This window comes from Gavialis gangeticus, unplaced genomic scaffold (assembly GCF_001723915.1).
Source record: "Gavialis gangeticus isolate Ggan-Ray unplaced genomic scaffold, GavGan_comp1, whole genome shotgun sequence".
Lineage (NCBI taxonomy): Eukaryota > Metazoa > Chordata > Crocodylia > Gavialidae > Gavialis > Gavialis gangeticus.
In genome coordinates, this window is record NW_017729032.1 from 65,057,027 (window position 1) to 65,066,846 (window position 9,820).

Here is a 9,820-nt window from a genome sequence, read left to right on the forward strand (position 1 = left end):
ATAGACCCAATATTTTTTTTAAATCTTCATGTTTCTTAAGGACCCAACTTATGATTTCTGCATTTCAGGGGTTGCTAATATTGGGAAAAAACAGGAGTGATAAAAAAGTAGACATGATTTGGGATCCGAGTCCAAGCCAAATGAAGCAAGTGGAAAGATACTGCTTCTATAAAGCACTCAAAAACCAAAGACAAACATCATTAGTGCCATTTTATGGATAGGAAAAGCAAGGGAAAGAAAAATGAAGCAACTTGTCCATAGTCACCTAGTACGCCAGTGGCTTACATAGAAACAGAATATGCGTCTCCCAAGTCTCAGTCCAGTGTTCATTCTGTTAGGTCACATCACCTACATACAACAACACTGGACAGGCTTGTATAGAGACAAACTCCGGGCCTAGAAGTCAGGGCTCTATAATCATTTCAACAATGTCCTTCCTCTGTGGTTTTTGATAAGTTCTTCAAGCAAAAACTAAACTGAATGTATTCATCTGAATCTAAAAGATAAACACGTTTATGGGGAGGCACACCTAGGCCAAGGGTTAGTGAGGAACTAGTTAGGGAACTTCTGGAGGGACTGGATGTATTCAAGTCAGCTGGTCCGGATGATCTCCACCCTAGAGTACTAAGGGAATTAGCTGAGGTCATTGCAGGACCCCTGGCACGGCTTTATGAGCACTCGTGGTGCTCTGGTGTGGTGCCAGAGGACTGGAAGAGGGCCAGCGTGGTTCCCATCTTCAAAAAGGGGAAGAAGGAAGACCCAGGAAACTATAGGCCAGTTAGTCATACCTCAATCCTGAGCAAGCTTTTTGAGAAATTATTCTGGCGCATATGGACGAGGGGCCAGCAGGGGAGTTCATGCTTAGGGGCAACCAACACGGGTTCATTAGCAGCAGGTCCTGTCAGACCAATCTGGTGGCCTTCTATGATCAGATCTCTAAATCATTAGATGCAGGGGTAGCAGTGGACATAGTCTTCCTGGACTTTTGGAAGGCCTTCGACACTCTCATGACCATGACCCAGATTATTGGGTCATGGTCTATCAGTAGATTAGGTGAATGCACTTGGAAGAAAAAGTTGCCAGTCAAGTACAAAAATAAATTTGTAAAGGACACATTCAAATGCATTCCTAGTTTCTATTTGTTAAACCTCACATAAAGCAACCAGGACAAACACTGTCAATAAGAAGCTAGCTAATATTTATCCTCCTTTATATTGAATTACATCACAAACTTACTGCAAGCCTTACCCTAGCCTGATTAGAATTGAGATCAGATCTACCTTAGACCACCACACACAAAATAAATTCCCTTTATAAAGCTGAAACACTCAATTTTGGTGTCAGAAATATGCTACCATACCCAAAGCACACTCTTATTGAGAAAAATATTATTTTTCTTTAAAATATAAAAGGCACTTTAATGAGTATAACCAATTGCATTAAGCAGTGGTTAGTAGTGATGTTTAAGAAAAATGCAAATATTTTATTCTTCTTACTTAACTGCAAAGCTTAACTATCAGGACAAATAGTGTGATACACTTACCTTTCAAACAAAGGCAAAATGCTATCCCTGCCCCATAGAATATGCACTTTAAAAAGTCAAAGGCAGATGTGGGGAGGGGAAAAAGAAAGGCAACATACAAACAGAGCAATCAAAATAGTGATAATCAGGTCATTAATAGCTGGAATCTTGGTTTTCTGCATTTCAATACTAGGTCACATGAAGGTTTCTTCCTCACAATCACCCTCAACATTAACCCCTTTCTTCCACTTCCCACAACAATGCCTGCTTTTAATTCCATTGTCTTTATGCCTTTTTATGTCTTTATGCTTTTAAAATCATTATTAACCTCTCTCACAAGAAAATAAAGTAAGTTCCACTGGTTTTAACAGGGTTGGCCAGGTGAGGAAAACTTACATAGAACCTGAAGCATTTAGAGAATCAAGGCCTAAAACTACTTAATCAGCTAGTTTCTGATTCTTGAGGCATATTGTGTTTTATTACAGAGTTCAGGTTTTTTGAAAACTACATCTGTAAGAGAATTTCAGGTGTTAGCTGTTAAGAATTTCAAAATTTAATATGACAATCTATGATCATTTAATCTGACTAGCAAAGAAAATGAAATGTTTAGTTATTCACATAGCTCAAGAGTTCTTAAAAAACCAGCAAAACTTAAAAAGCACATGACATATTTCACTGGGACATAAAGAGTTAAAAGGGGACTGCTGTGCTAATGACTATTTGCACACCTCCAAGGTATAGCCCCAGCAGACAGATTATCAGATTAAAGAAATGCAAACAAACTCAACTGAAACCATTCTTCACTTAAAGTCCACCCTCTTCTTCCAGTGATGTCATTGTACAAATTGAGCCAAGTCCTTTTTTTTCCCTCCCCTCTTCAGACTAAGCAAGAAATACTATACAATCCGCATCAGAGGTCTAAATTCAGCAAGAACTAACACGCTTTGGAATTTATTTCTGAATTTTATGCAGCTTGCTTTCCGCCCCATGTGGTTAGTAAGTCAGAGAAGCTGAAAAGCTTGTTTTACAGCAAGAAAGCAGCAAGGGAAATGGAGATGCCTACACATCTTACAGAGTCCAGGAAATCTCTTCCTAAGGAATACATGTTCCCAGTTACTTAAACAACTGTGGAAAGTTTATATTCGGAGTGTATCTTTACATCACAACTTGTAGCTGAACAAAAAACAGCAGATCCTACAAAGACATCGTCACAATTTGGGAAAACAAATGTAGAATTAAATAAACTTCAGGATGACCTCATCTGCTGCCAACATGTGAATTACTGCCCAGCACTGGGTACACAGTGATTATAGTATTTGGAACTGAAGATCGATCAACTGGCAATTACCAAAGTGGAATCTTTTTACTGCAACATTCATGTTTCAGTTTGGAATTTATAAAGTGAAACGGAAAATATAGAAAGCCACTTGGAGCAAATGCATCTGCAAACCAATCTTGAGATTTTCAAGTAAATACAGCAGAATACAAAAAAGGATAGCTGCCAATTAAAGGATTTCCTAATCGTAAATTTAAACTGCTAATATGATGGTAAGCTCCACTTGTTCTACTGAAGACTCCTTTAAATATATTTTGTATGGATGTATGTTTAGCATGGTGTTTGTTCTTGGTCTAATATCCAATTGTGTTGCTCTCTATATATTTACAATCTCATTAAAAGTGCGAAATGAAACTACAACTTACATGCTTAATTTGGCAATATCAGATCTGCTTTTTGTGTTTACATTACCCTTCAGAATATACTACTTTGTACTAAGAAACTGGCCATTTGGAGATTTACTTTGCAAAATTTCTGTCACACTGTTTCATACAAACATGTATGGAAGCATTTTCTTTTTGACTTGTATAAGCGTAGATCGCTTTTTAGCTATAGTATATCCATTTAAATCCAAGACTCTTAGAACCAAAAGAAATGCAAATATTGTCTGTGTTGCAGTATGGATAACTGTGCTAACAGGAAGTGTACCAGCAAGCTTTTTTCAGTCCACCAACTCCCAAAATGACACCAGAGGAAATGAACGAAGTACATGTTTTGAAAACTTTCCAGAGGATACATGGAAAACTTATCTGTCAAGAATAGTTATCTTCATTGGAATTGTAGGATTTTTTATTCCACTGATCTTGAATGTGACCTGCTCTACAATGGTTTTAAGGACATTGAAAAAACCAGTTACATTAAGTCGGAACAAAATAAGTAAAAACAAAGTACTTAGAATGATTTTTGTCCATTTGGTGATTTTCTGTTTCTGTTTTGTGCCATATAACATTACACTGATACTTTATTCTCTTATGAGAACACAGACATGGATTAACTGTTCATTTGTAAGAGCAGTCAGGACTATGTATCCTATCACTCTATGCATTGCAGTTTCAAATTGTTGCTTCGACCCTATAGTGTACTATTTTACATCAGACAGTATTCAAAATTCAATAAAAAAGAACAGGTCAACTAGAACACGTGAAGTCAGATTCTATGAAACTCAAGCTCCTGAAAACTTCATTCAACACAGCTTCCAGACCTTAAAATCTAAAATATTTGAACATGAATCTACAATATAGACTGTTTGAAAGCATACTGGGACTAAACTGGAATGAAAACTTACACATTTCTTCAGCTGTAAAAATATTTACTTATACACTTCCTGCACCTCAGAAAAAAGGATATATAATGATGATAATTTAAATGTCACTTGTATACATTTTAAAAATGATACTCTGTAGAAAAGCATAATTACTGTAAGAATGACCCTTTTTTCCAACCTCCTTACCAACTGTAGTTCCTCCTGTGTCTCTTTACAATTTAAAGCCATCTTTTTTTGTGTTTTGGCATCAACTTAAGGTAGTCAATGAGGTCCAGAGCTGGTTAATTATTCAGCAAATCATAGGAGATGAAAACCAGATTTTCACAAATAGATCCTAACAATTTTAACAAAAGAAAAACAAAATTGGGAAGCCGTGGCTATTTTGAGGTTTGTCACAATGGCAACTGTGAGGGCTATGTTCTGCAATGTATGGATCATATTATTGCAAATGTGCTGGCAGTTTCATGTTTTTTTCCTACCTTTTTATATTCCTACCCTTTTCTCTGCTTGCTTACAAAAGTTAACCGTTCCTTTTTAAAACCAATTATGTGTACAGTAGGACTTATGAGGATGCAGATTATTTAAACTACAACTGTTTGTAGCATCTTAACGTCAGAAACCTCTCCCCTGCACACAAATACGGTTAAAAACCAAGCACCAAAAGATTTGGTGTCTTACAGGATCCCAAAATCCAAGTAATTTAACAAACTTAACTTTTTGGTAATTCAGGGAATTGGAATGCAAGTCAGGAAATTTGAACCTCTGCATTCTACAATATGAGATTTTTTTATATATATACATATACACACACATACTCTTTGGCTCCTCTGTCCAGAGAGTAGAAAATTTAATGCTCATCTTCATAAAAATCTTTGAGATCTATTGACTGAAATTATTTTGTAAATTGCAAGTAGTTTTTTAATAGACTTTTCTTTTCATTAAAAACAGTTCCTAAGAAACTACAGCAAATAAAACTAAACCCCTCTGAATAAACCCTGTTTGAGTTGTATAATTTAACTTCAAAGTACTTCTTTGTTACTAAAGAAAAAGTCTTTTGTTAATGAGTATTCCTTTCATGAATCACGGACACTGCATGAAAAATTAAATATTTTGCCAAAAATCCCCAGAAATTGTAGTTGCAACTTATTTTTGTAACGTATCTTCTCATAAATGTTTGCGTCAGAGAAGTATTTTGATTTTAAACATCAGTTTGGAAAAACCTTAAACTTAGTTTCACATTCAGGTTTCTTTACACATCTAGAAAGTACATAAATGCATTATTTGAGGTGCCTGAATATTGGAGCAATAAATGCAGGGGAGGGTTTCAAGTTAAGGTTTAAAATGAACCAAGGTTATAGCTATCATTTATCTATACAAATAAAAAATCTAAATAGAAACATACTTTAAAAATGTCCCGCATTTCATGAATTCCTCAGCTGAGGAAGTACTGTGCATCTTATTCAGAACTTATTTAACTTTACTGAAAAAATAAATTTAAGAAGTCAAAGGAAATGAAGTGGTATTTGCCCCCCTTAAGGATAAAAGTAAAGAACAAAAAAAAGCAAAAAAGCTAAAGTTGTACTTGCCATCTGGATTTGTGCATTTAGCTGAGTTTTTGATCACTTAAACACATATAAATCTTATAAATCTGGGCAACTAGAGAAAGGATGATTGCACATTAAAAAATGGTGTACCATACTTGTAATTCAATATCTAAGCACACTAACTGGGCATACCCCTCTGGGATAAAATTTATCAGCCTAATTTCACCAAAGTCCAAAATGCATTATGATTACTGTCACTGAAAAAATATAGTTGGGCCCCTGAAGAAGTTTACCAGAATTTGATTCAGAATCACTCTTCATTTAACCCTAATAATATCTTTATTTTTTATAAACTGAGCTACACAATTTTAATATGCCACAGTGGTACCAAAAGGAAAATCCAATGTTCCAAAATGTAATCACCTACTACAAAAGACAGCATAAAGTGAACTAGATAATTGACAAAGCTCCACTATGTTAGAAATTCTTGAATATTTTCTCAAATGTATATTTTGCACATATTCTAGAGTGAATTTACAAACTAGAATTAAGATACAAACTTAAAGAATTATGTTAAAATAAAAAAAAAAATATGAATCCTGTAACAGGTTAAAAACTATTAATTCATTATTAAGACTAATAGTGCTGAAAAGCACAGTAAACCATACAGTATTCTGCAAAACATCTTAAAAACTTGAGTCTTACACTAGTATGGCATGCATCAGTGAAGGCTATGAAATTATCTCTAACCGGCACTTCTGACATCATCTTTTTGGTTATAACCTGGCTTGAGAATTTTTTTAATCCTGCTATTTATAGGACTATGTTTAACCATTGTCAGCCTTCAAAAGAACTATACAGATTTGGCAGTGACTATATTAAAACCAGTAATATATCACATTTTACTGTAGCAATTCAAAGAGCTCCTTAACCCAATGTAATACTGGCTCACATAAAATAGGAATGTTAAGTTGTAAAGTGATATTTTAAATCCTAAAAGTTATGTTTATCAAGACCACTGTTTAAATGTTGATTTCACTTCTGGTTCTATACCTGGAAATTTAGTTTTTTTGATAAGAGATTATGTTCAATCATTTCATTTAATATTCTGTCTGCTAGTAGATGCATAAATAATTTTCAAGTTGCTTAGTAACCATCTCTACAGCTGAAAGTAAAGAGAATATGGATATAAGAGTAGACTTTTACATTTAGATTTTTAAATAGATTTGTTTTACGTTGAATACCCTTTCCTTTTGTTCCTCTCTTGCTTCCCTTAGAAGGCCCCTAGAATAAAGTATCAAGAATCTTATCACAGATATATGCATGGGCACACAGTCCTCAGGCCATCTTATTCATCACCAGCCTACAGAGAACAATTCTCACTAGCTAAAAAAGAAACAAAATTGCTTTTCAGATAAATTAAAGGGTTAATTGTTTCATGACACTACAGCATTACAGAATCCAAGCAAGCCCTTTTCAGAGTGCTGGAGGGGAAGATAGAGTTCTCTCTCCAAGATTACCATGCCAAAAATTGCATGTTTATAACAGAAGTCAGAACAGGCGGAGGAAATAAAACCAAGCACAAAGGAACTGCTCTTTTACTCAGACTTTCCATAGTATCATTTAACAAAAAAAGTAAAAACATTAAACAATGTTCTTCCTCAATTCTAGATTCAAGTAAGATTTTCACTGAACTATGAGCTAAGCACAGTACCAAAAAAGTGGAGCTGGGCAAAAAATTCTCATGTGAAAATTTACAAATGTTTCTATTCTGCATGAGGGTGAAATGTTTCTCACCACAAACTACACACAACAGAATGCCTCTCCAACCTCAGAAGAGTCAAATGGCTTCTGGGCTCTACCTTTTAATAACTCTGATTTTGAGTGCCTTCTGATACAGCAATCCTACTTATTGCTCCATATTCAAAGTTTGACCAATAAGGACTAAATTTAGCCCATAATATTTTATATTCACTATCAAATGCATGCATCAATAAATGCTGGTTCTAGCTTTAAAATTCTTCTAAAAATAACCAAATGTTTGCTCAAATTCAGAAGGATTTTTGCTTTCCTGTGGAAAGCACAAATTTAAACGTTCCATTTTAAGTTTCCTAGTATAGCACACAGGGATTCTATTGTAGGAAACTAAACATTAGAAATATCGTATGCAACTAGCACAAAAAGGAAACAGCTTTTGATCAGGACTAGCCCATAAACATTTTCTCTGTATGCTTTTAAATCAAACCTAATGTTTCACATGCTATTATATTCTTGATGTTTGTGGGGAGGCTAATTTGATTAGATTAGACATGTGAGAGAATAAAAGAAATATCAAATGGTCTTCACACTAGTCAGTATAGGAGACAGAGGAAGGGACAGGGAGAAAACTTAAGTTGAAATAAAAACAAAAGTTTGTAGTTACTATGTTCCAGGATTAAGAAGAATGAGTATGTGCAGTGCCCAGGCACAAGGAAATCCTTCTCTATTAGGCTAGGAACAGACATTACACACAGACCAGTTTAAGTGATCAGAAAGTGGTTTAAACCTGTAATAGAACAGATGTTCAGTGCACGTAAACCAGTTTCAAAATGGCCAAAACTGGTTTGAGATGAACCTGGTTGAATGTAGGATCAGATTCAACTGATTTTGCTCAAACCAGTTTATGCAGTGTGTCCCAGACTCCTTGCTGTTTAAGATAAACTAGACTCCCCCAGCATCCGGGCATGCTCTCTAGGCTCCCTGCTCCACAGCAGGGCTGGCCCCTCCCCTCTGCTCTCTAGCCAGAGCAGGGACTGGCTCTAGCAGAGACACCAGGGTGCATGGCCCTGTTAAGGCAAAGTGGGCGGGGAGGGGGTTAATTCTTCCATCCCTCCCCTCTTCCCCACTGCAGCTGAGGTCTGCGGGTCTGCCAGGGAACAGAGGGGAGGGGGCTGCAGCAGTGGCCCTTTGGAGCTGCCAGACTCCTGCTGCAGGGAACAGATGGAGGAAGAAATTAACCCTTCTCCTGCCTCCTTCACCTTAATAGGGCCCATGTGGGGTTGGCTGTCCTGCAGGGTTGGGAGGGGCTCTGTTCCATGCCAGGGAGAATTTTTCCCCCTCCTATTCCTCCCCCCAGGGGGGCTACAGGAGTACAGAGCTCAGCTGGGCAGGGTGAGGGTGTGCCAGGTGGGAGGCACAGGGACCCCCACACATTCCCCCCATGGCATGCAGCCCCCGCTGTCTGGCAGCAGCAGCAGGCAGGGACATCAAGGTGCTTGTGCCTGATGCAGGCATGGCTCCAGCCAGCGCTCCGTAGAGCAGGGAGCAGAGCTTGCCTTATCCCCAAGACTCTGCTCCCCATGCCTCTCTCCCCAACTCCTGGCTGCGCAGTCCCCCCACTCTGCCAGGAATGGAGAGAGCTCCACCCCCTGCTTCCCTGCAGGGTCCATTGAGGGGTTTTCCCTCTGTGAGTGTGGAGCAGCAGGTGTGTGGCGCAGAGCCCTGGCGATAGAGCAGGGGTGGGCAAATGCAGCCCAGGGACCAGATGTGGCCCACCAGGCCATTCTATCTGGCCCACGGGGCCCCTAAAAAATTTACAAAATTAATATTTATCTGCCCTGGGCTGCCCGTCATGTGGCCCTCGATGCCTTGCCAAAACTCAGTAAACGGCCCTCCACCTAAAATAATTGCCTGCCCCGGGATAGAGGCAGCCAGCACTGCACTGTGAGTGAGGAGTGCAGCCATGCGCAGCCTTCCCAGCCACTTCATTCCCCTGGGCTCCACGCTGCACACCTGCAGCTCTGCACTAACAGAGGGGAAGCCCTGCACCGGATTCTGCGGGGAAGCAGGGAGCAGTGCACCCTCCATTCCCTGCAAAGTGCGAGGACTGAGCAGCCAGGAGTGGGACAGGAAGCAGGCTCCAGTGCAGGGCTTCTCCCCCCTGCAAGGACTGGAGCTACAGGTGTGGGGAGCAGAGACTTGGGGGATAAGGCAAGCCCTGCTCCCTCCTCCACGCAGGGCTGGCCAGAGCCGTACCTGCATCAGGCATAAGCACCCTGATATCTCCAGGCAGCAGGAGCTGCACGCCATGGGGGGAGTGTGTGGAGGTCCCTACACCCCCCACCCGCACCCTGCCCAGCTGAGCTCTGTGCTCCTGCTGCCCCTCTATGGGGAGG

At 39.0% G+C, this 9,820-nt stretch overlaps 2 protein-coding genes across 2 annotated transcripts in view; one reads left to right on the forward strand and one right to left on the reverse strand.

The window, feature by feature from the left end:
* RB1 (RB transcriptional corepressor 1) overlaps positions 1-9,820 on the reverse strand; it is a 157,051-nt gene that overhangs the window by 60,201 nt on the left and 87,030 nt on the right. The gene's annotated exons all lie outside the window — the stretch shown is intronic.
* On the forward strand, positions 2,221-7,331 carry LPAR6 (lysophosphatidic acid receptor 6). Its single transcript, XM_019524600.1, has one exon. It carries the CDS (start codon positions 3,065-3,067, stop codon positions 4,097-4,099), a length of 1,035 nt encoding a protein of 344 aa, XP_019380145.1. The 5' UTR covers positions 2,221-3,064; the 3' UTR covers positions 4,100-7,331.

Bases quoted from the DNA above. Each gene is read 5' to 3' on its own strand.
- LPAR6 (XM_019524600.1), top strand. From the start codon at position 3,065: ATGATGGTAAGCTCCACTTGTTCTACTGAAGACTCCTTTAAATATATT.